Raw genomic sequence first — 21,798 nt, 5'->3', positions numbered from 1 at the left:
TAAGGGAAAAAAAAAGATGATAAGCAGTCGATTAACATGAAACAGCAGGGGAAAGGGAAGATTTAGCGTTGATGTCAGGGCCCAGCCGCCGTTAGAAGGGCGCGAAGCGGAGCAAAACACTGAGAAGAGGACGATGAAATAACTCGAAAACGGAAGCGCATATGGGGCTTAGCGTTTAGCCCAATGCGGCCGGATCACGAAACAGATGCAAAGCGGTACGAACTTCAGTCAGAGGATCCTAGCACACCACGGATATATCGAAGGATGTGTGCTGATGCAAGTTGTGCTTGTCCCCGGTAGCCAAAGCAGAAGCCCAGACGATATCAATTGGGCGGTTGTACGGCGACTGATAGGTATATCGGATATGACGGAGGAAAAGAAACAACAGAGGCAAATCAAGACAAATAGACAACCACCGGGATTGATGCCAATCCCACAGCGATTTACTAATCAGATGATAGATGGTAACGTGACCATTGACCATTGACCAGGAACTTGCAGAAACATCAGAAGCGTGCCCTACCTTGCGTTTTCGCGGCCCGAGTGGCTCTAGTGTAGCAATATGATCCGAGGTCAGTGAGCTTGTTGTCAGCAAGACACCGAACAGCGTTCTCTCAAGGATGGGTCGTGACGCCTAGGAATGCACAAGAGCAGTCCAAGGCTGCTGGCTATTCTCTGACCGAATTGACTAAGTCGACTGGATAGAGCTTCTAAGCAGCCGCTGAAAGAAAGCCCGAGCGTCTGTCTGGCTGACTCTCTGTCTTGGGTTGATGAGGTCGGCACAGACAATATATATATATATATATATATAGTAGATCTGATGATAGAGCTTGATCTCGTGCAAGTAAGATAGATGCTGAAAGAATGTCCTCTGCTGCAAATCAGTCTGCCGCAACACAAGCGGCAAAAGCAAAGTTTAACCATCTGGGCGAGTGGGTGTAGTTGTGGTTTTATTCTAGGGATCCATTCATTGTGGCGCACCGACTGAAAACGGCGAAGCAAGAGACAAAAGTGGTTGGCGCTGGCATGATTCAGGATGTGTCTGAAGCCAGCTGAAAACAAAACAGACGAAGCAGATAAATACTAAGAAGTAAACGAGGCGATCGCCACTCTGAAGGAGGTCGAGCTAATCAGGGCCCTTACGCGCCTTCCGCCAGGAACATCCATCCCCACTACATACTTCTTCGTCCTCAATACTAAGTGACTTATCTCTCTACACTTGTTCTTGTCCATCTTTATTCTTTGCAAGGACTACTCTGTATACAACTGCGCTCTCCCAGTTTCTGATTCTGATTCTGGGTGTTCATTGCGAAGAGCTGAAGTAAGCTTATGTTTGTTTACTCACCATCCTCGGCCGTTACCTAGGATCCCCGGCTAACAACACAATCCTTCCAATCCCGCCAGCAAACGGATCAATACTAGATCGCTCTGTACGTACGGACTTGCCGAACCGGCCGAACCGGTCGAACCACCTCTATGGTATCATATTGACCGTATCGAACATATAACAATCAAAATCTGTTTGCCTCAGTGAGCTACATCCTGCGTGGGACGGTGGACCGATACCCTAGTCTGTCCCAGAAGCCCAGTTACGGATACAGTGCTCACAGTGTTCAGTCTCGCAGGCAAAATCCACATACTAAATCAGAAACTACAGCGGAAAATTGAATAGCGCCGAGTTACTCATGCATTATGCAATTCCAGTCCACATTGAATTTTCGTCTGTTTTGCCGCCAGCTGAGATATAGCACTAGGCACGCTTTGATTGGCGTTGTTCCGGGAACGGAGGCGACAAAACAATCAACAGAGACGCCATCTCACTCTCACCGACATGGTCTCCACGTCAATAGTGCTGGCCTTTTGACTTTGGAATATTACGCGTGATCCCGAGTTTTCAACATTGATTGATTGATTTATTGATTTGAATGGTGGCATGGCGGGGCCAATCAAAAAAGCCCGACAACATACAAGTTGATGTGGGAATTTTTAGGTCTCTCTAAGCGCGACAAGTGGATCTCGCCGAGAAAGCGCTGTATCGGGATCTATTCGTCCAATATGCCAGGCTGAGAAGGCGGCGCCTCGACGGAGAAGTCTTGCAGTCTTCCTCACCAGCCACATCGATCTGTACACTTCCTTCAAGTCCCTTGCAAGCCGCACATTATATTTGATGTCATCCTGCATTGTTACTGGTGAGATCAGGGCGCCTCATCTGGGGAACCTGAGACTTTGCCATCTACGGCTTACTCTTTTAGGAAACACCCACCGAATGGGCTTCTGACGCATATCATCAGCAGCTTTTGACTTCTCACCATGGCGTGCATGAACACAATATCATCACCTGCAGAATGTGTTTCACTAATCGATCATGAAGACGGTCAGCTTGTTGTCGTAGAAAGGCTTCATGCTGGCCAGACATTTGCAGCATGGCAAACACTATGTGTTTGAAATGCATGAACATTTCAATCCTGACCGCCGAATCATGCACGCATTTCTAGAAGGCAATATTCGTCAGCCGTCGCCGGTAAGATTTCCAAGTACGGACTCAATTGAGTGAGACTTCCAAGGCAGAGATGTTCACATGGTCTGCTTGTGTATCACGATTTGGCCGAGAAGGTGTGTACCAGAAAAACCCTCGGCGAGAATCCGACCTGGATCGTGCTGTTGGAGTGCTGTCTCGGAAATTAACCAAATATAGAACCCAAGCAGAGTCAGATTCATCTGGTATATTAAATTCTAATTTACATGCACCAACAAAACCCAAACCGTTCTCTCCTGCTATACTACAAGAAGTGAAACAACAAGCAAACAGACTCAAAAACAGCGAGCGAGACCAATTACCGGTCCGCAAGCATATTCTTAACACTGCTATAATATTGCGGCAAGACAAACCTCTGAATCTCTTCCTTTGCGAGCCACTTAAAGTCCGCAATATCCAGTGTATTGGCCTGTAGATCAGCCTGACCGGCCATAATACGACTCTTTAGGAAAAAGGTCTTTTCGCCAGCAATGAGTTCCTTGGTGCCTTGGTCGGGTTTGGGCGTCTTGAATATATACGAGTAGTGACCGATTGGATGGAAGCCGACGAACCAGGTGTTCATGTTGACGCCTGCGGTTTCGGAGAGGGTACGTTCCGCAGCCTATCATGGAGTCAGTCTCAGCTGTCACACTCTGATTCAACCGGGTGACAAAAAGAGGTAACTCACCGAGCGCAAATTCTCATTCAAACCCACCGATGAACTAGGAAACTTCCAATATCCCTGCTTCGTCTTCACAAGCAAATACAACGTCCGCTGCAACAACCTATCCAAACTCTTCTGATCATTCTTCTTATCCGCCTCCGTGACTCGAAATGCCGGACGCTCAATCTCTACTTTTTTAGTCGTTGCCCCTTCCGACGAAGCAGTAGTGACAAGCTCTGCATCTCGTAGAAGCATTTCTACCTGATGCTCTGGTTCGGATTCAACAGCGCCCACAAGCAACTCATCATTCCATGCCTCGGGTGAATAGGCATTGTATTTACCAATGTCGCGAGAAGGGGTTAGCCGTTCTCTGAATTTCCTCTTCCAATCCTCATCGGCAGGTGTACCGCGTTTGAAGTAAAAATATCGCGTAAAGGGTAGCGCAAGCCGCTCATTGAGACGTTTCTGGTAAAAGTAGAATGATTTTTCAAAGGGGGTCAAGTCACGAGTTATTTGAGGCGGGCGAGAAAGGACAACGCCTGCTTTGATGTCGTAGGATGGAGACGTTGATGAGGCTTCGGAGCTGGAAGGAAGAGGAATCTCGGCTTTGGAGATGTCGCCTGATCCGCCGCCGATGACTGTGGATGCTGCTGATGCATAGTCGCGGCGGGTGATGGTGAGTGACTCCTGACAGCCTCTGCATACAGAGAAATTAGATGGCCGCACTGGATAAAAATTTCAGTTAGTCTTGTCGCTTGACAATTGAGAATTGACTTTGTCCAAAACATACACGCAACAGCAGCCATCCTCCTCGTTCCCCGTGATCCAGCCGACATTGCTATTTCTCAACTGTGGGAGTTCCTGACGTCCGCAAAAACACAGCAGTCGTCTTTTAATACTCAAGAAAAGTTCACAGCTCCGTCTCAACATCTCCCGACTCCGACAGACACTCTAGTCCGAAAACGGTTAGGCGTCCCGTGACCACATCAACAACTCAAAAAGAAAATCTTTTTTTCTTCTTCTCTTTCTTTTATTCTACAACCCAAGCATCTACCTTATCTTCACCTAGCTGCCTATTTTACTTCACCAGCTAGTTGACCATTTAATGGTGCTCAGATGAGCGTTGCAGCCATTTTTCGCTAGCGGTACCTTCTTGTCCAAGGCGTACAGTTAGATAGACGCTGCGTACATCTTTGCTTTTAATTATTCAATTTAATCGATTAACCTCATTATTCCATAGTCACTTCGTACCCACTACTAAGAATAAGACTGATCGGCCTGTCACGATCATATTCAGTCCAAAAATCGACTTTAAGCTCCAATTCGAATACCCTCATGCATCCCAAAAACCGCGCAGGCCCTGTTATGATCACATCCTCCCAAAATTGACCTCAATCCCCCAGTTCGAATACCCTTTCGTGCGTTCCAAAGACACGAAGCTTGTTTCCGTAGACTTTCCACACTGGTGACGAAAAGGGTGGGATGAGTTCATGACCACCATCGGGTATGGCCAATTTGTCGATGCTATTCTCCAACTCCGTTGTTTCAAACACTGAAAAGTTGGTACCAAATTTCTGTTTATGTCCGCCCTGATCATTAGTTGAGGTCTCCTTGGAGATATCCAGGGCAACACCACTTGTGTGTTGGACAGTAGGATTTCCCTTGCGAGTGGCCTGGGTAGGCTGCAGAATCGATCTTGTCCGGGCACCAGGCAATTGAACGGCTTGTTTGATGAAAACCTGAGCTGTCAAAAGACTGTCATATCCAGCTTCGTGCGGACAGGCTTTTTTTCGATATCTCGTGTGCAGATTGTCCATTACTAGCTCTGTCAGCCGATGCCTGTCATAATTTGGTAGAAACTTACTGATCTGCGGCTTCGCGATCCTTTTGCATGCTTCTGCAATTTTCTCCAATGTTGCCGCTGGATTCATATCGCCACAGTCATGAGTGAAGATGTATTTGGTATCAATCAACATAGGGAACTTCTCGTGGAGTAGCTGCGCAAAGTCCTCGACTCGATCAGGTAGATCACCGTAGAAGCATTGCCACAAATATGTAACATCCATAAACAGGTTGTGACCCACGATGGCTATCTGGCCATTCCTAGCTTTTAGTTTGGTAATAATCTGCGTTTTGTGATATTCTGCATCAGGTCCTTCGCCAATAACCAATGGTTCGAACATCTGAGATGTCATTTGGGATAAGTCACCTCCAGCCAACGCTTCGATCACCCAAGCAAAGCCACGATGATCTATTAGACGCTGCTGAACGCGGCTCATTTTCCCCTCATACTTCTTGTGTTCCTTCGCCTCGTCGTATTTCACAATTTTTATGGACTCACCCGACCTTATGGATGTGAGGGAGGGGTATTCTGTCTCTACGAGTTGGTGAATCAGTCTTTTTTCGAACCGTGTAAACGCGTGTCCATTCAATGCTGGAACATGCAGATAATCCGGCTTGTCCTGAAGAACATGTAAGTTATCATCTGCCTACGTCTTGGACACAATCTGTCTGCCGAGTGACTTACCCAGTCCGCGTTTAGCCATTCTTCAATATCTTTGCGTATGCCAGCAAGAAATGCTGCTGACTCTATGTCATCATCAGAGAGTATTATCTGAGCTCTTTTGGCTGTCTGCCACCGACTGCCGTGAAAACGGCGAGCTTCATCGAGTATTTCATCCACCTCCTTCTTTGAAAGATATGGTACACCATTCTCGCACGTTTCGCCGAGGTTAAACCCGATTTTGGCCAAAAAGTGGATGGCTATGAAGACAAAATTAATATACCATTTCAGAAAGTGGTAAGTTTACATACCATTGCTTGAAAGCCCAAACGTCCGGTCGACATGTAGAGACGGGTCGATCCACGGTGACAGAGGGATGTTGAAAGGTTTGACAGTGTATTTCCCTTTCTCTGTGTGAGCTGTTGTGGCAATGAGGGGATTATGTAGACCAGCTACTCACCTCTTAAAACGTCTTCCTTCACAATAGTAAGCCCTACCTGAAGAATCTGATAGGTTTTGGCTGCCTCTTTTACTTCTGCATATCTCTCCTGAAGACTCTGTGGACGCGATCCCGCCTGGTGGGATGGAATTCCAGAGAATTCAAAGTCCAGAGCAACAAAAGCACACTCACTAATGTCTCGAAGGATGCCTGGTAGGCGGAAACCCCAATCTTCGCCTATAACAATATCTTCTTGAAAGTCCATGTTGAGATGGGCTCAAGTGCTCTTCTTGCAAACATCCAGGAGCCTGGAGAGGTTGATGGTGGGAAAGAAAAAGGTATGAGTCACAAGACATAAGTACTGCATACAACTGAGCCCGATTTAGGTCTGTACTGAAAGAGTTGTGAAAGTGACGATGGTGTAGCCTGCTGAGATAATAATAAGCAGTTAACTCACTATGATATGCACAATACTCACCTCACTGTGGCATCCACTAAGACATAGTTGGCTGCAACTGCCATGATGCATTTTCCTTGCATGACTAAATAAAGAAATACATGACCACAATGTAAATAACAATGAGAATGGTGCTTTTTGTCGAAATATATCAAAAATGAGCTCGGATTTAGACCCCGGATGCCGCTAACGGCAGGCCAGAAGAGCTACCCCGAGCCGAGGGTAAAACTCCATCATAGCTTCTGAAGCTGCTTGTGCTTACCATTCTTGCTTATACATCAGATGGAATTTTGAAACAAGACCGACACATTCAATTCCTCTGCTACAGATCACTCTATCTAGTTACTATTATTCACCGTTCTACAGCATCGAAGCTGTGGAGTCCAGCCATCATGGCCGAGCAAGGCGGATCGCATCTGTCATCGTCGCAGACCCTCTACAACTCAACCTCGTCCCTCCCCAGTTCGAAACTATGTTCTCAAACATATAAATCAGCCTCGCAGCTGTTTCTGACACGTCGTCTTCAAGAATCCTTCAACACGCTTATCCCGATTATCACAGCACCAACGGCGTCCGATGACGTCCAGATCACGAATGGCGACGCCGACGGCAACACTTCCACACTTGCACCGATCGCATACGCATCAAGCAATGTCAGAATAAAAGTTTGGAATTTGTATATCACGCTGTTGAGCAATGTTATTGATTTGGGACCTGAAGAAGGGAAGAAAGAGTTTGGACAGAAAGAATGGAAGGCTCTGGTAGCCAAGGTCCGCGACGGGTCGATTTGGGAGGAGATTGTGCAAACTGGTTATCAGGGTCTAGAAGGCTCTGTTGATGCCGATGTAATTTACAATTTGTGAGTATCTCGTTTCACTCACAGGTGAGGATCTACTGGCTGACTTTGCTGCTTACAGAGGAACACTGCTACTGACGCACTCGCCATCGCAAACGCTCAATCAGCAGCGACTCGAAACATATCTCTCTGCCTACCGTCAGCCAGATTTAGACCTTGCCGCTTACATGGAGAACTCGGCGTCGGGTTCTCGACGACTGACCCGCAACGGAGGGACAGACACCCCCAAGGATTTAGCAGCACGGGTCAAGATCATTGAATTATTTACACTGCATGTTCTTCCGCAAAACGGAGAATGGGACTATGCCGCGGAATTCATAAGACTCAGTGAGGTACTAGACGAGGAACGGAAAGAAGTCTTCCTCCAGACTTTAGACGAACTCAAAGAGGAGAAGGAACGAGGCAATCAACGAGCAGCAGAACTGCAACGTGAGAAGGAAGCAGAGTTGGAGCGACAAGCACAAGAGGAGGAAGAAAGACGAAAAGAGGCGTCGGCAGCAGAAAAAGCGCAAAAGGCTTCTACTGGACATAGGAGGGCAAACAGCGAGGTAGATTACGGAATTGATAAGAGTCATCCCAATGGTGCTGCCAAAGGTCGATCTGTCAAAGGAGCCGACAAGCCAGGGCCGAGCAGTGATAATAAGAAGGCGCAATCAGCTACCACGAGGCGCACAGCGTTTCCACCGTCATCGTCATCGGTTTCAAAAAGTATCGGAGAGCGAGAAAAGTCTACCGTCTCGGTGTCGCGACGTATACGTGTTTTCTACAACGTATTACGAAATATTCTGGGGTATATTCAAAATTCTGTCGCTGGAAATCCGATGGCATTCATCCGCACTATTCTTTTCACACTTGGGTTTATTCTAGCGCTGAGTAGACAGGATGTTCGTGCCAGGATACAACGATTGACCAATTCGAGTTTGCAGAAGATCAGAGGGACGGTTGGAATGGGTGTGAAGGTTAGCTATATATGAGGACTGTGAAAATCGTGGACAAATTTTGGTACAAACTCATAGGTATATATTGGATAAAAATGTCTTCTTCCGTAGAAGCAGACCCATTCCATTCGAATTCTTTGATCGACGTTGACATAGATCATTCATATGAACGGTAACCCTAGTCAGCCCTAGTCTTTCACAAGCGTCGGCAATGTCGCCGATGGTGTGGACATTAAACGAGATTTTCTCTTGATTATTTAACAACTATGAAAAAGACTAGAAAGCTGTGTGTATACGTGCTGTCATAATGTCTTACGACTAGAAGAATTCAGTTAGTATTGACGATTTACTGGGGTAAAATGGGAACAGAGACGCAAGTCGTTTCTGATAATCCAGAAATGCAAGATATGTCTTTGCCGGACAGTCGTACATCAAATCGATGGACGGGCATACTAAAGAAAGCAGCATCCATAATACTAAGCCAATGGCTCATCATTGGCATGGGCATCGCCTGCCTACTAGCCTACCTATTCCCCAACCTCGCCAAACACGACGGCATAATCAGATCGCAAGACAGTATTCTCTACGGCGCCGTGGCACTCGTCTTTCTAGTCTCTGGGCTCAGTATCCCCCGCCAACAACTATACACGCACATGTTCAATTGGCATCTTCATGCTTTGGTGCAAGTTACGTCGTTCCTGTTTGTGCCTGCCGTGGTGCTGGCTGTTGTCCATTTGATTATTGCCACTGACCATGCGAGAGTGATTGATCCGGCTGTGTTGGCAGGGTATATTCTTACTTCTGCTATACCGACGACTATCGCGTCGAATGTGGTCATGACTCGATCTGCTGGTGGAGATGATGCCGCTGCACTGGTCGAGGTACTCATTGCGAACTTTCTAGGCCCGTTTATGACGGCCGGGTGGACGGTGGCCCTCATGCCAGAGGCTGAAGAATTTGAGCCGTGGAAGACTGGCGGAACTAGTGATATGAGTCAAATGTATAGAGGTGTGTTCAAGCAGCTTGGCCTAAGTGCGCTGTTGCCTCTGGTGATAGGCCAATTGATTCGATGGACATGGGAGAAGCAGGTTGCTTCTATGCTGCAAAAGCTCTATATCAATAAGTTAAGTACGGCGTGTATGATTCTGCTGGTCTGGACGACGTTTTCATCTGCTTTTGCGACTGATTCCCTCGAGGAACTCACGACACAAACCGTTATATTCACCGTATTCTTCAATGTCGCACTGTATCTCTTCCTGACTGTGGTCTGCTTCACATTATCCCGACCACCTCATACCCTGAGAAAGACCCGCTGGGGAAAACGCGTTTTCCGTGCAATGCCTCCCGAGGAAACGATTGCAGTCTGTTTCTGTGGACCGGCCAAGACAACTGCATTGGGAATTCCGTTGTTGTACGCCATGTACGATTCAATGGATCTTTATACAAAGTCCAAGACTTCGATTCCTGTGCTGTTGTATACGACAGAGCAGATTTTTGTGGCGCATTTTATGGTGTATGTTCTTCGGTGGTGGAAGGGGCGATTGGAGGCGGATGAAAAACGAGATGTTGAGTCTGATGTTGGGGGTCGTGGACGATAATTAGCTTGATATAATGATTTATGTTGATATATCGAGTAACAAGTAATAGATGATTTTGCACAGCTGTATGGCACGTGCTGATAAGCAGCTGTCCTTGCTTCCCCGCAAAACCGATAAGGATGATTCTCTCCAACATTCAACAGCTTAAGAACTGCTACCACAATCTCTTCTAGTTAATACGGACAATATGACTCATTCTGAATGTCATTATCTTTCTATTCCTTCCTTTCTACTCCGATCCCTCATTTACGAACATCAATGTTGTGATTTGACTCACCTCGCCGGTCCGAACTTCGGATATCCAAGCTCCCAAACAGCCTCGGTTCCGAACGATGGTCGTCAGAAATGCGTTTGCCCGAAATCACCCGTTACAAGAATCCAGATGATCAGAAGACAAGCTACTTGTTTCGTGAGAAAAGAAACATTTTCGTAGTCTATAATGCGCATGGATGATTGGTGCCTTAGGGAAATGCTACGTCAGGGTGATTGGACCATTCCTGCGAGGATAAGTCTTTCACATGATAGAACTCAGAACAGCTTCTTCTTTTTGATTGTGGTTGGCTAACATATTGCCATTCCAGAAGGTGTATATGTATGGTAACTCGAATACTAATTGCCGATTAACTGGTTAAATGACATCAACCATAGCCTCGGAATCTAGCCCGCCCAAGTACGGAAATATGGAGTAACTACATATATGGGGACACATTTGCTAGGAGATCCCATGGGATCCCTGGATGGATTAGCCGAAGAATTGAATGAGTCAATTCAATATAAGTTCTAGTGATCTGCCAGATTTTGTTTTCTCTGAAAATCCATTTTGTGCTGTTTTTACTTCCTTTGAACCGTCTGCGTGAATGTGCTGGTAGACTTCCGTTCGTCCAGACTCCAGACTGCTCTACGCGCCACCCCCATATTTCGAGCCACTCCTCGCCTTTCCTCGTTTTCTTTTTCTTTTTTTTGGGGGTATTTTTTCGTCTAAACATTTGAATTGCCTCGGATTCGATTTTCACTCATTGCACTTAGCAAGTTGAGCTGTCTGGCTCCGCTTCAGTTGATACAAGCTCGGTTTCTAGATATATTCTTGTGATGCAGCGGTGACACCGGGAGCGAACAAGATAGACCTAAATCAGTAGATACTGTATATCACGTCTTGAGAGGACGCGCTCCGAACAGTCCAACAACACATAAGCAAGATGTCTACAAAGACATCGAATGGCAATGGCAAAAAGGCGGCATCGCCTGCCACAAATCTCATAGGTATGGCTCGTTGAGTTCCTTGTTGACGAAATTGCTAAAGCAGGTTCTAGCTGGTGGTGGTGCTGGTATGATGGAAGCTCTCGTTTGTCATCCACTAGGTATGTCGAGAAAAGCATTGTGTCAGTCGTGTTCTAACCGACAATCACAGACACAATCAAAGTCCGAATGCAACTATCGCGGAGAGCAAGGGCACCTGGTGTATGTATAACCCCACAAATGATGGGGGACAATTGAGCTAATAGATACAGGTCAAACCGCGCGGATTCGTCGCGACTGGAGCCGAGATTGTCAGGCGCGAGACTGCAATGGGTCTGTACAAAGGTCTCGGGGCGGTTTTGGGTGGTATCATCCCGAAGATGGCTATCCGATTCACCTCATACGAGTGGTATAAGCAGCTACTGACCGACGAGAATGGTCATGTCACCCGCAAAGCGACATTCATAGGTGAGTATCAGTATCCTCTTTAAGGGTCATCATGCATACCAATTACCGTACTAACGTGGTCCAGCCGGTCTTGCCGCAGGTGTAACGGAAGCCGTGGCGGTGGTCAACCCGATGGAAGTCATCAAGATCCGTCTGCAAGCCCAACACCACTCCCTAGCCGATCCTCTCGACACCCCGAAATACCGCAGCGCACCCCACGCTCTCTTCACCGTCGTCCGCGAAGAAGGATTCGGAGCTCTATACCGCGGCGTCTCCCTCACAGCATTGCGGCAAGGCACAAACCAAGCAGCCAACTTCACAGCTTACACGGAACTGAAATCGGCGCTACAAAAATGGCAGCCGGAATATGCCAATAGCGAACTCCCGTCGTGGCAAACCACTATCATCGGATTGATCTCAGGAGCCGTGGGGCCCTTCTCCAATGCGCCGATTGATACCATCAAGACCCGTCTGCAGAGGACACCTGCCGAACCTGGACAGACTGCACTGGGTCGCATCACGATGATAGCGGGCGAGATGTTCAAGCAGGAGGGTGCCAAGGCATTTTACAAGGGTATCACACCGCGAGTGATGCGTGTTGCTCCAGGACAGGCGGTGACGTTTACCGTGTATGAGTTCCTGAAGGGCAAGTTGGAGAACAGTCGGTGGTCGATAGTCGGCGGAAAGTACGAGGAGTAAACTGTGTAAACCTGTATTCTAAGGCATCAAAAGAAATTGTTTAGTCATATTCCCAACCCAGTTAGACCGGCTGCTGCCTAGCAAACTATGTATCAAACAATGCAAACACATACCAAACCGTACTAGCTCAATATCTTCCGGCAGGGTATATAAAGCCAGCTCTCCCGCATTCTATCTTAATTTTTTCTTCTTCCTTTTCTCTCCCTATCCTAGTGCTCGGGCAGTTCGATTACCAGTGAGGATTTCATCCGAGGTATCGATTTTGCTAGTTGAAAACTACCTAGTTTGACCACTTCAACTGGCCTGCGGGTCGGTTGGGAATTTTTGATCACTCAATTCTCTTACTCTGTGGAGAGATTATACCAGCAGTATTTTTTGTCTGCTGTGTTGGTTCTCGGGAATTCTTCATTTCATTACTGGTTGTCCTTGCGATAGCTTGTGGAGAAGTGATCTTTTGACATTTATATGTAACTAGTTCAGTCAATCTAATTCTCGTCTCGTCGTTGGTATGGAGCTGTCGTCCGGGGCCCAATCCCATCACTCATATTTTCACATGGGAGCTTAAGCTCTGCTGGTGGCAACGATGACTATTTCATCCTACCTTATCTACATAGAATACTAGACATCTATTTCACACACCTGTGTATACGTATATACTGTATTCATATATAACATGTCTAAAGAATTCGACTTGGTCCTTCTAGGCCCGACAGGCTACACAGGCCAGTACACAGCAGAAAACATCTACAAAGGCTTCCCAACCACACTGAAATGGGCCGTCGCAGGTCGCTCAGCTTCGAAAATCGAAAGTCTTGTACAGAAATGGAGGCAGTTGGGTTATGACCGACCGGATCCAGGTATTTCACTCTTCTAGAACTTTAAAACTGTGCTAATCCCTGGTAGAAATTCTGATTGTCCAAATGAACTTGGATAATCTCCATGCTCTCGCAAAACGGACGCGTCTGATTATCAACTGCGTTGGTCCGTATCATTTGTATTCGACGCCTGTTGTCGACGCTTGTGCTGAGAATGGCACCCATTACGTTGATGTGTATGTCTTTTTCGTTGTTTTGTCGACCGGGATATCTAATTTGGACCTTTGGTACAGCACGGGTGAAACACCGTGGGTGAGAAAGGTGTTGCATCAATACCATGAAATTGCCGCGAAGAATGGGGCTATTGTACGTTCCTTTACTTTCATTTCTTCTTGAGTTTTACTGACCGGATAGATTATTCCATCTTGCGGCTTTGAAAGCGTACCACCCGACGTCGTGGCCTGGTACGCTGTGAACCATCTACGCACACAGCTCTCTGCCGAACCTACAGAAGCTGTAGGTTGTATATACGACATCAAGTAGGTTCGCTCTACCAGGCGGCAATTACAAAACTAACAGTCATAGGGCTGCCGGCGCAAGTGGCGGTACCTCCTACACCGTCATCAGCACGCTCGAAAGCGCCGACATCTCCGACCTCGTCAAATCCATGGACAGTTACTGTCTCGCCGCCTCCCCAATCCCGTCCACACGCACTACACCACGCAAATCCATCATCGAAACAATCTTCGGTATCCGCTCAGTCTCTGATCTGGGAACACTCACCTCCTCTCCTTCCGGAATGGTAGACGAAACTACCGTCATACGCAGCAGCACGCTCATGTCCAATCTCTACGGGCCAAATTTTTCGTATCGCGAATACTTTCGCGTGCGCAACGTTCTGCTAGGAGCTGTTTTTCATTTCGTACTGACTATTGGCGTCACTCTCCTCGTGTTTGCGCCGTTTCGCTGGATTGCGAAACGATTTGTCCCTGCACCTGGTCACGGACCGTCAAAGGAGGAGACCGTGAATGATTACTCCGAGCATCGGGTTCTGGTCTCTAGTAACCAAAAAGACTCGACAACCGGAAAAATGAAGAAAGTGCTAGGTAGTATTGCGTACAGAGGTGATCTGTACGGATTAACCGGTATCACGGTTTCTGCTGCGGCAAAGATTGTTCTGGAACACGAGAAGGAGATTAAAAATATATCAGCTGGGTTTGTGACGCCGGCGACGTTGGGGCAGGCGTATGTTGATGAGTTGGAGAGGGGAGGGTTCAACTTTGATGTGAAGGTTTTGAATTAGTTTGTTTTGAGTGACTTGAAGTATATACGCCCGGCGTATATAATTATGGATATACAGCTATATAATATTTGACTGATTACAAGCTACTCCTCTCCTTGTCCGGGAAATACTTGCCCAAAAAAAATTCAACAGCCTCATTGACACCCCTTGGATCCTCCGTCAACGCCCAATGAGACGTATTCAATTTCTTAACCGTTAGATCTGGAATCGCCTTACCCATGGACTTGCCCATAGTTTCTGGTGGCAAGGCCGGATCTCTCAGAGCCTGGATGAAGAGTAAAGGAACCTCAATCTTGGGTGTTGAGGCATACTGTTTCTCGTCGTTGAAGTTGATTTCTGTGAGTCTGTACCAGTTCAGTGGTCCATGGATGCCGTAGCGAGAGAATTCGGTGGCGTAGTATTCAAGATCCTAGATACAGTTTCAGCATCAGGTTTCAGGCAAGAAGAGAAATACATACCTCGCCTTTCAAGAGCGGCGACTCCCGAAAACTGCCCAGTTTATCTAGTTTAACTCCCTTTGAAGCTGACCATCCGCCTTCTCCCTCAGCAGTCCGTCCGCCATACATAATCGTTAAAAACTGCCGAACATCGTCTTTAGAACGAACAGCCTTCTCGACTTCTCCAGATCGGAATTGCAATTGATACCCAAGACTAGGCAGGAATTTGTCTACCAGCTCTTCTAATGGGATATAATTTGTGCGTGGAGGAGAGTAAGGCACGCAGACGGTTATGATATGTGAGATTAGGCTGTGCTGGTGGTGGTAGATCGAGTACGCTAATGCCGCACCCCTGTCGTTTTGTGAGATACATGATGTCAATATTGATTGATTGAGGGACGAACCAGTCATGAGCACAAAGCACAATCCGAGATTCTCCAAGTTGATGAGCAAGTTGTGCGAGATCAGCCGCTATTTTCTTGAAGGCGTATTCTTTGGGATCATCGGGGGCATCCTGTATTGATTAGCATTCATCTTGATATACCCGCTAGATCTTAGGATGAATGTACAGTCCGTCCATAACCAAGTTGATCAGGAGCAACGACTCTGAAGCCGAGATTGAGAAGATGGGGGATTTGATAGCGCCATCCTATGGCCAGATCTGGGAAACCATGCAGCTATTGCAGGATGTTAGTTCACTCCTGAGGCAAATCCGAGATGACAAACACAAACCAGGAAAACAGTAGCTTTCCATTTTCCAGATACCGGTTCGCCGTATATATACGCTTTGTCAAAATTCTCAGTGTTAGTAGAGGGCTACATCAACCTTGGAAACCGCGAGTAGGCATACCGTAATTGCGTCTATTCAGATTGGCATTCCGCCATTGGACTCGTGAATCCTCATTATAATTAATTCTGTCAATTTTGGATGCTATTTTGGATGTCATATTGCTTGCTACTGAGGTGTGTTGCATGTTGGAGAGTTGATGGAGCCTTCAACCCTAAATAGGGAGGTAAAGTGGAGTACTATAAGCCGAGGTTGTATCATCGTGAGGAGACGTCTCATGGTATTACTAAAATTGTATGCATGCAGTTGTTATAGATATTCCATCGATATGATCGGGAATGATCGTACGGGTGGCTGCTTGCAAGTTGCCTTACAGTAGACCATCATGCCGATATCGTATAACTAGCTAAGCAATGCAAGTCACATATAGTACACGCAATTGATCTGTCGAAGCGCCTCCAACAGTCAACATTAGTAGAGGACCATATCCTCCTTATCTTCTTCCATGACTTCCTCTCCCTCGTCGTCTTGGCGATGTGTCAATAAATTATGTGTAGCGTCTGTGCTCGGTTCGCCTGTGTCTGTTGTTGAAACATCCTGTTCACCGTTCTCTTCTTTCTGAGTTTCATGTTCTGATGGTTTGCTTGCATCGTTGTCAATATCTTGAGATGGCTCGGCTTGTTGGTTATTTGAATTCTCAGGTTTCCCGTTTTCGTGCAGTATCTTATTACCCTCCTGCTCTCTTTTGCGCCACCGTTCTTCAAATTCCGCTTCCTCCTTCACTATTGTCTCCTTGGCTTCCTGGCGCTGTCTGGAGATCATATCTTCGTCTTCTTCTATTAATTCAAATGGTCGCCATAACTGTACTCATTAGCCAAGAGACTCTCACAATCTTTGATCTCACGACTTACTAAAACTGGTTCCACCTTTGTGCGTAGGAACCCAGCTGCATGCAGCATATTTTGATGCCGTAGAGTCATCTAAATCGCATCAGCAAATCATCCTACCAAAATCCGCAATTGTAAAACTCACGGATGCGCGTTCTAAATCCTCCTGTTGACTCCTCCGCTCATCTAAAAGTTCCTCCTTCTTCCTCCTCTTCGTCTCACTATGCTGCTCATCCTGCAATTTGAGTTTCGCCTGCTGTCGCTGCTCAATATCCGCCCTTCGTTTCTGCGCTGTTGTCGACGATGTCTGAGATAATGTGCCTAACAGTCCGCCAAAGAGTCTTTGTCCCCGTTTCCGTTCTTCGGCGGCTGCAACGACTCTTCTTCCACCGGGTCTTGTAGGCTGTCGTGTGGTATTATTGTTGTCTGGTGAGTGGTTATCACCGCTAATGCGCCGGCGCTTACTTCCGTTTTCTGATACTGAGGATTGACGTCTTTTTTGACGTGCTTCTGGTGAAGCGCGGACTGGGTCTAGGTCTTCTGGCTGAGGTACTGAGACTGCGGAAGCTAGAGTTCTGTACTGTGTCAGTTATTTAATCAATTCGGGCAATGCGCGTTTCGAGGAGACTCACTCCTCCGCCATATTGGGTGGCGTAAACAATTACACGCGATGCGCAGCGCTGGCTGGAGTCAAGAGTAGTCGAATATAAGTAAATAATGTGGCTAGAATTGTCGTCGGAGAGCTGCGTGTTCAGTTGATCCAGTGAATTCTGGAGTGGCGCTCGGGCCAAGGCTGTGGAACCTCGAAAATCGTTTCTAAGCTTTTCTACTCTGTACCTCTCTCTCTCTTCAAACGCCACTGCATATAAATACCTACCTATCTCAACACTCCTACTCAACCGGATTACTATCGTCGATCAAACAATTACCAAACAAACGAAGATAGAAAGAAACAGAAAAAAATGTCTCGCCATCATCCCGATCTCGTCATGTGCCGCAAACAACCCGGCATCTCTATCGGCCGCGTCTGCGACAAATGCGATGGCAGATGTCCCGTCTGCGACTCGTACGTGCGCCCAACTACTCTTGTGCGCGTCTGCGACGAATGCTCTTTTGGAAACTATCAGAACAAATGCATTGTCTGTGGTGGGGAGGGGATCAGCGACGCCTTTTATTGTTTCCAGTGTACCCGTCTTGAGAAAGATCGCGACGGATGTCCGAAGATTATTAATCTGGGTAGTTCGAGGACGGATTTGTTTTACCAAAAGAAGAATTTTCGGAATCAGCAGTACTAGTCGTCCGATCTTCTACATATATGCGCTTGATACGGTTCATCAAGCTCGTCTTCATGAGACAGAAAAGTTCAAGCATAGCGGAATGGGATATGAAGGAATAACAAAGGCTATCTCAAATGCATACATCTACTCGCCTGACTGGATCTAACGACATCATCTACCGACCGGGACGCTTGGGTCTAGCGAATCCGCGTTTTGGTCCTTCGTCCTGTCGTGGAGTGACCTCTTCCTGCAGTCTTGCTGCAGTGATTTCGTCCGGCGAAGATCCTTCGATCTTTAATCATAGTCAGACATGGTATTAAATTCAATAATGGAGTTGAATGATCGTTACCTTGTTGTCAATTTGGATACCCTCGGCCTCGCCTATTTGAATCGCTACCCGACGCGTGCTTGCATACAGCATCTTTTCTTTGATTGATGATCCGGACGGACACGTGTAAATGAAGATTACAATGGTCGATCCAGGATAGCGGTAGAAAGTATATCGCGGCGAAGAGTCCGATATATGCGATGCCACAGCACTTGGCGAAACATTCGACTCGGTAGCGTTAAGTTTGATGCTTTCGGATTTGACATCAATGGACTAGATGTTGATTAGTATAGTGACAGTGAATAATAAACAGAGAATGTTTGAACTTACCAGCTGAACCAATCCTTCTTCCTGTATATTCCGCAACGCAGTCTTCGCATCTTCATCCACAGGCATATTTACCCTCATCCCACCCCCCGTAGCAATCCCACTAACTCGTCCCAAACTTCCACCAGTACCGACATCTCTTCCAGCCGTACCGTGTCTAGCCTCCTCTTCTGCGCGTCTAACAGCTTCCAACTCCCTCTCCTTTTCATCCATCAAGTCCTCCCTCTTGAACGACGCTGTAGATGTCCCATTTCCTTCTAGATCACGCTCCTTCCACGCATCTTCACCGTAAACTTCTTCCTCCTCTGTCGCAAAGATTGTAGTCGCGAACTTCTCACTGCCCAGTTCTCGCGTCAACGTTGCACGGGTCGATGCAAACAACGTCTTTGCTCTAACACCCGCATTCGAAGGGATGTAGGTTAATGCCAACAGGCCACTGACGGCGGGTGAATGATGACGCAGAACCAGGAAAAGCGGCGTTCTGGGTTCGAGGATAGATTGAAGTTGTGGTAGAGAGGAGTAGAAGGAGGACTCTGCGAAGGGGATTGGGGGTCGTGGCTGGAGGCTTTCGGAGTCGATGGTTATGGGTAATGCGAACGCCGAATCGTCGGAGGTGAATGCTTGGAAGGCATCGTGTAGATCTTGTGAGACTGTAGATTATAAGAGAATAGCGGTCAGTCTGAGCATTAGAGGTGATAATCGATATTGCGGGGCATGAATGAAGCTCTTTTGAAGGCGTAGTTATTGTACTCGATGTGCAATGGAAACGTACCAGATATGCCGGACTGCATTTTGTTTATTTTGCAGCAGCAGTACTGCGTATGAGTCTAGTGTTTACTGATGTTAAAGTGGTTGAAACTTGGAAGGTCGAGATGTGCCTGGTAGCTTACTCCACCGGCAACCCCCTCATGCCCCCATACAACGTTAATCAGGCATTGGCCTGCTTACTTCCACTCTAACAATCCGCTGTTTTACATAGCGACCATGTCTACACTTTTTACAACAGTACTACATGTGGGAATTAGAGGTTTGAAGAATAAGGCCATGTCAATAAATAAGTAGTAATCATTTGCTGGGCTGATCTCAGCTAATTAACTACAGATTTGATAGACCACAAATGAGCGAATTAGGTCAGTAGTAAGCACGAATCATCCTAGAACGAGTTCCAAGGTGGAAATTAAGCAGCAATCTCAAGTCGCTGGAAACCACCCTCGGCAGCAACCTTCTTCTGAAGCTCAGCCATACGCTTCTGGTCACCGATAGGGTCAGTGGAATCGGCATCGAGGGCCCAGGAAAGCAAGTCGTTGGTGTAGTTGGGCTGGAAGGATGCGTCCAGGATTCCCAAGCGCTTTCCATAGTTGGTGACCTTTTGCCAGTCACGAGGAACATTCTTCAAGTCACGGCTGAAATAAGCGTAGGATCGCTCGAAGATCTTGCGGTTGACTTCAGTGCCCATGACGGGTTTGAAATCAACGTATTCGTCGTAAGCCTTCTTGGGCTCAGCAATGACAAAGTCAGTAGCCCGCTTGACAGCACGCAGGAACTTCTTGACCTTATCAGCGTTGGCCGCGAGGAAGCTGTCATTGGCAATGTATAGGATTGAGCAGAAGCAGCAGCAGCCCAGTTCCGCAAGCTGGTCGATACGCAGCATCTGGACATCATCACGGGGACGGCCCTGAGATGCCAACCACTCCTCTAGCTCGACCATCTGGACATTCTCCAAGCCAATGCCAGCATCGATTTTGCCCTCAATGATGGCTTTGGTGACGTTCATGCCGCAGCGGACGGCAGTGTAGTCGTCAGGAGTCATACCGTAGTACTTAGTAAGCTCATCAATTTGGATCTATGGACGTCAGTTACGAATCTAGAAAAGTTCGCTAAAAGATTTACCTTGCCAAACTCTCCAACATAACCAATACGCTTGCCCTTGAGGGTTTTGAAGTCCGTGGTAATGCCGCTATCCTTAAGATAGACGACCCCGGTGAAAGGCTCATCCAAGAGAGAGCCGAAGGAGGTAACCGGGAAGTTGCGCGCTTTGGCCTGTTCTGGTGTTTAGCAGTGGCTTACATAGGCTCGTTCAAGTACGTACAGCCAGAGTGTGGATCATGGCTTTGAAACCCATGTCAACCTTGCCACTGCCAATGATCTCGGTCACATCTGACGGGTCATTGGGTTCGAGTAAGGCGACCTTGAGTCCCTCGTCCTTGAAGTAGCCCTTGCTCTGGGCAAGGTAGAGAGGCGCATGGTACGGGGTAGCATGCCTTGATAATATTAGCACGATTGAAACTCTCTATTCCCAAAAAGAAAAGCCAAAACTGGACTAATCATACCAGTTGGTCAAGAAGGTAATCTTATCGGTCGACATCTTGACAGGATTGATGGTATGATATCACTAGAGACAGTCAGCCAAAACGCAAAATCTGGCGTGCTGCTTTCAACGATAGAAACCAGTCACAGAGAGGGAGGTATCAAAGCCACGCATGTCCTTTCGCTAGTATTATCTAGATCAAGTTTTGACAGTATAATCTCAGAACAATCGGATTGAAATACATTGAACGATGCAAGAAAATGCACCGACCAAAGCATTGCAAAACAATTGAACACCTGTCATGCGGTGCAATGAATATTATACTATTGAAAATACCTTGACTAGTAGTGATAGCATCCATCCTGGATGATGATTATTTGGACATTGCGTAACTCGTACCCTTGCGCGGGGTCGTACCGAGTCAGTTGGTTTGCTACAAAGACATGTGTGACGGGTTAGCAGGTGATCGATCTATGGCATGGACCAGGATGATAAGTGACACATACTATCTTGAGAAGAGCCTTGTGTGATTGCAAAGGCAGTGATGGGAAGAAGAGAGAAGGAAGAAGGAAGAAGGAAAGAGACAACAGAGGAGGGGTAGATTTATATACCTCAGGAGTTACCTCACCGGCAGCAGCGGAACGGGGCCTCAGGCTCCACGTCAAGGCATGTATTTCCGAGTAATTTAGATAATATATTAACTATTATTGCAGAGACCAATAATGATTGTCCTGGATTTTGTTCCGGATGATGACTACGTGTGTCTAAGATGCTTCGTAGCACGGTAGCTTTCCGTACGGAGTATACGCTGTACACCTAGAGATGCCTACGCTTCACCACCATCCCGTCTCTCATCCCATCGTATATCCGATTGATTTCTACCGTTCAGACGAAGACAATCCATCTGATCTGAATCAGATGAAGAATGGCAGGCTGAAAAGGGTCACGTTGCCCATACCATTCCCGACTCGGCCTAG

The 21,798-nt window shown here is 47.0% G+C and overlaps 10 protein-coding genes across 15 annotated transcripts, besides 1 other annotated feature; 4 read left to right on the top strand and 6 right to left on the bottom strand.

Annotated features, from left to right (window-relative positions):
• Positions 1-788: 788 nt before the first annotated feature.
• Positions 789-811: a microsatellite.
• Positions 812-2,692: 1,881 nt separating this feature from the next.
• TSTA_063130 (mitochondrial 54S ribosomal protein YmL17/YmL30) lies at positions 2,693-4,080 on the bottom strand. Its single transcript, XM_002340177.1, has 3 exons — positions 3,970-4,080; positions 3,204-3,904; positions 2,693-3,137 (listed from the first exon to the last, which is right to left on the bottom strand). The coding sequence occupies exons 1-3, from the start codon at positions 4,013-4,015 to the stop codon at positions 2,835-2,837; spliced, it is 1,050 nt and encodes a 349-aa protein (XP_002340218.1). The 5' UTR covers positions 4,016-4,080; the 3' UTR covers positions 2,693-2,834.
• Positions 4,081-4,304: 224 nt separating this feature from the next.
• Positions 4,305-6,386, bottom strand: TSTA_063120 (CAF1 family ribonuclease, putative; the record flags this gene model as incomplete). Its single annotated transcript, XM_002340176.1, has 5 exons — positions 4,305-5,004; positions 5,044-5,641; positions 5,707-5,942; positions 5,994-6,092; positions 6,143-6,386. 5 exons carry the CDS (start codon positions 6,384-6,386, stop codon positions 4,571-4,573), a joined length of 1,611 nt encoding a protein of 536 aa, XP_002340217.1. The 3' UTR covers positions 4,305-4,570.
• Positions 6,387-6,970: 584 nt separating this feature from the next.
• On the top strand, positions 6,971-9,970 carry TSTA_063110 (uncharacterized protein; the record flags this gene model as incomplete). Its single annotated transcript, XM_002340175.1, has 3 exons — positions 6,971-7,437; positions 7,496-8,393; positions 8,705-9,970. The coding sequence occupies 3 exons, from the start codon at positions 6,971-6,973 to the stop codon at positions 9,968-9,970; spliced, it is 2,631 nt and encodes an 876-aa protein (XP_002340216.1).
• A 1,196-nt stretch (positions 9,971-11,166) lies between these two features.
• TSTA_063100 (succinate:fumarate antiporter (Acr1), putative) lies at positions 11,167-12,352 on the top strand (the record flags this gene model as incomplete). The annotated part of the gene is made up of 5 exons (XM_002340174.1): positions 11,167-11,230; positions 11,281-11,328; positions 11,379-11,428; positions 11,479-11,674; positions 11,739-12,352. 5 exons carry the CDS (start codon positions 11,167-11,169, stop codon positions 12,350-12,352), a joined length of 972 nt encoding a protein of 323 aa, XP_002340215.1.
• A 673-nt stretch (positions 12,353-13,025) lies between these two features.
• On the top strand, positions 13,026-14,470 carry TSTA_063090 (uncharacterized protein; the record flags this gene model as incomplete). Its single annotated transcript, XM_002340173.1, has 5 exons — positions 13,026-13,209; positions 13,256-13,403; positions 13,461-13,533; positions 13,582-13,706; positions 13,753-14,470. The coding sequence occupies 5 exons, from the start codon at positions 13,026-13,028 to the stop codon at positions 14,468-14,470; spliced, it is 1,248 nt and encodes a 415-aa protein (XP_002340214.1).
• Positions 14,471-14,546: 76 nt separating this feature from the next.
• On the bottom strand, positions 14,547-15,881 carry TSTA_063080 (epoxide hydrolase, putative; the record flags this gene model as incomplete). The annotated part of the gene is made up of 6 exons (XM_002340172.1): positions 14,547-14,879; positions 14,929-15,259; positions 15,312-15,421; positions 15,477-15,584; positions 15,640-15,692; positions 15,758-15,881. 6 exons carry the CDS (start codon positions 15,879-15,881, stop codon positions 14,547-14,549), a joined length of 1,059 nt encoding a protein of 352 aa, XP_002340213.1.
• A 284-nt stretch (positions 15,882-16,165) lies between these two features.
• On the bottom strand, positions 16,166-17,224 carry TSTA_063070 (nuclear protein SDK3, putative; the record flags this gene model as incomplete). Its single annotated transcript, XM_002340171.1, has 4 exons — positions 16,166-16,555; positions 16,606-16,674; positions 16,727-17,156; positions 17,214-17,224. The coding sequence occupies 4 exons, from the start codon at positions 17,222-17,224 to the stop codon at positions 16,166-16,168; spliced, it is 900 nt and encodes a 299-aa protein (XP_002340212.1).
• A 215-nt stretch (positions 17,225-17,439) lies between these two features.
• Positions 17,440-19,367, bottom strand: TSTA_063050 (actin monomer binding protein, putative). 2 transcript variants are annotated; one of them, XM_002340168.1, is made up of 4 exons: positions 19,286-19,367; positions 18,517-19,163; positions 18,208-18,459; positions 17,440-18,150 (listed from the first exon to the last, which is right to left on the bottom strand). In XM_002340168.1, exons 1-4 carry the CDS (start codon positions 19,302-19,304, stop codon positions 18,034-18,036), a joined length of 1,035 nt encoding a protein of 344 aa, XP_002340209.1. In that variant the 5' UTR covers positions 19,305-19,367; the 3' UTR covers positions 17,440-18,033. The 2 variants fall into 2 exon arrangements, with proteins under 2 accessions (XP_002340209.1, XP_002340210.1); XM_002340169.1 differs by having other exon boundaries at positions 17,440-18,459.
• On the top strand, positions 17,544-18,024 carry TSTA_063060 (uncharacterized protein; the record flags this gene model as incomplete). Its single annotated transcript, XM_002340170.1, has 2 exons — positions 17,544-17,836; positions 17,955-18,024. 2 exons carry the CDS (start codon positions 17,544-17,546, stop codon positions 18,022-18,024), a joined length of 363 nt encoding a protein of 120 aa, XP_002340211.1.
• Positions 19,368-19,544: 177 nt separating the features above from the next.
• TSTA_063040 (thiamine biosynthesis protein (Nmt1), putative) lies at positions 19,545-21,367 on the bottom strand. Of its 5 annotated transcripts, none has more exons than XM_002340164.1 (6): positions 21,328-21,367; positions 20,962-21,254; positions 20,844-20,905; positions 20,603-20,774; positions 20,404-20,553; positions 19,545-20,356 (listed from the first exon to the last, which is right to left on the bottom strand). In XM_002340164.1, the coding sequence occupies exons 3-6, from the start codon at positions 20,876-20,878 to the stop codon at positions 19,691-19,693; spliced, it is 1,023 nt and encodes a 340-aa protein (XP_002340205.1). In that variant the 5' UTR covers positions 20,879-20,905; positions 20,962-21,254; positions 21,328-21,367; the 3' UTR covers positions 19,545-19,690. The 5 variants fall into 5 exon arrangements, with proteins under 5 accessions (XP_002340205.1, XP_002340206.1, XP_002340204.1 ...); XM_002340165.1 differs by having other exon boundaries at positions 21,239-21,254; XM_002340163.1 differs by having other exon boundaries at positions 21,158-21,254; positions 21,328-21,364.
• Between the last annotated feature and the right edge of the window lie 431 nt (positions 21,368-21,798).

The sequence above is a fragment of the Talaromyces stipitatus genome, genomic scaffold (genome assembly GCF_000003125.1).
Source record: "Talaromyces stipitatus ATCC 10500 scf_1105507295523 genomic scaffold, whole genome shotgun sequence".
Lineage (NCBI taxonomy): Eukaryota > Fungi > Ascomycota > Eurotiomycetes > Eurotiales > Trichocomaceae > Talaromyces > Talaromyces stipitatus.
This window is presented reverse-complemented; position numbering and strand designations above follow the sequence as displayed.

Coding starts and splice junctions, on each gene's coding strand:
- TSTA_063130 (XM_002340177.1), bottom strand. CDS start 4,015: ATGTCGGCTGGATCACGGGGAACGAGGAGGATGGCTGCTGTTGCGT. Junction 3,905..3,969: donor GAGGATGGCTGCTGTTGCGT/GTATGTTTTGGA, acceptor ATTTTTATCCAG/TGCGGCCATCTAATTTCTCT. Junction 3,138..3,203: donor TGAATGAGAATTTGCGCTCG/GTGAGTTACCTC, acceptor ACTCCATGATAG/GCTGCGGAACGTACCCTCTC.
- TSTA_063040 (XM_002340166.1), bottom strand. CDS start 20,878: ATGTCGACCGATAAGATTACCTTCTTGACCAACTG. Junction 20,775..20,843: donor ATTACCTTCTTGACCAACTG/GTATGATTAGTC, acceptor AATATTATCAAG/GCATGCTACCCCGTACCATG. Junction 20,554..20,602: donor CCATGATCCACACTCTGGCT/GTACGTACTTGA, acceptor ACACCAGAACAG/GCCAAAGCGCGCAACTTCCC.
- TSTA_063050 (XM_002340168.1), bottom strand. Junction 18,460..18,516: donor AAGAAGGATTGGTTCAGCTG/GTAAGTTCAAAC, acceptor ATCAACATCTAG/TCCATTGATGTCAAATCCGA. Junction 18,151..18,207: donor GTATCCAAATTGACAACAAG/GTAACGATCATT, acceptor CTATGATTAAAG/ATCGAAGGATCTTCGCCGGA.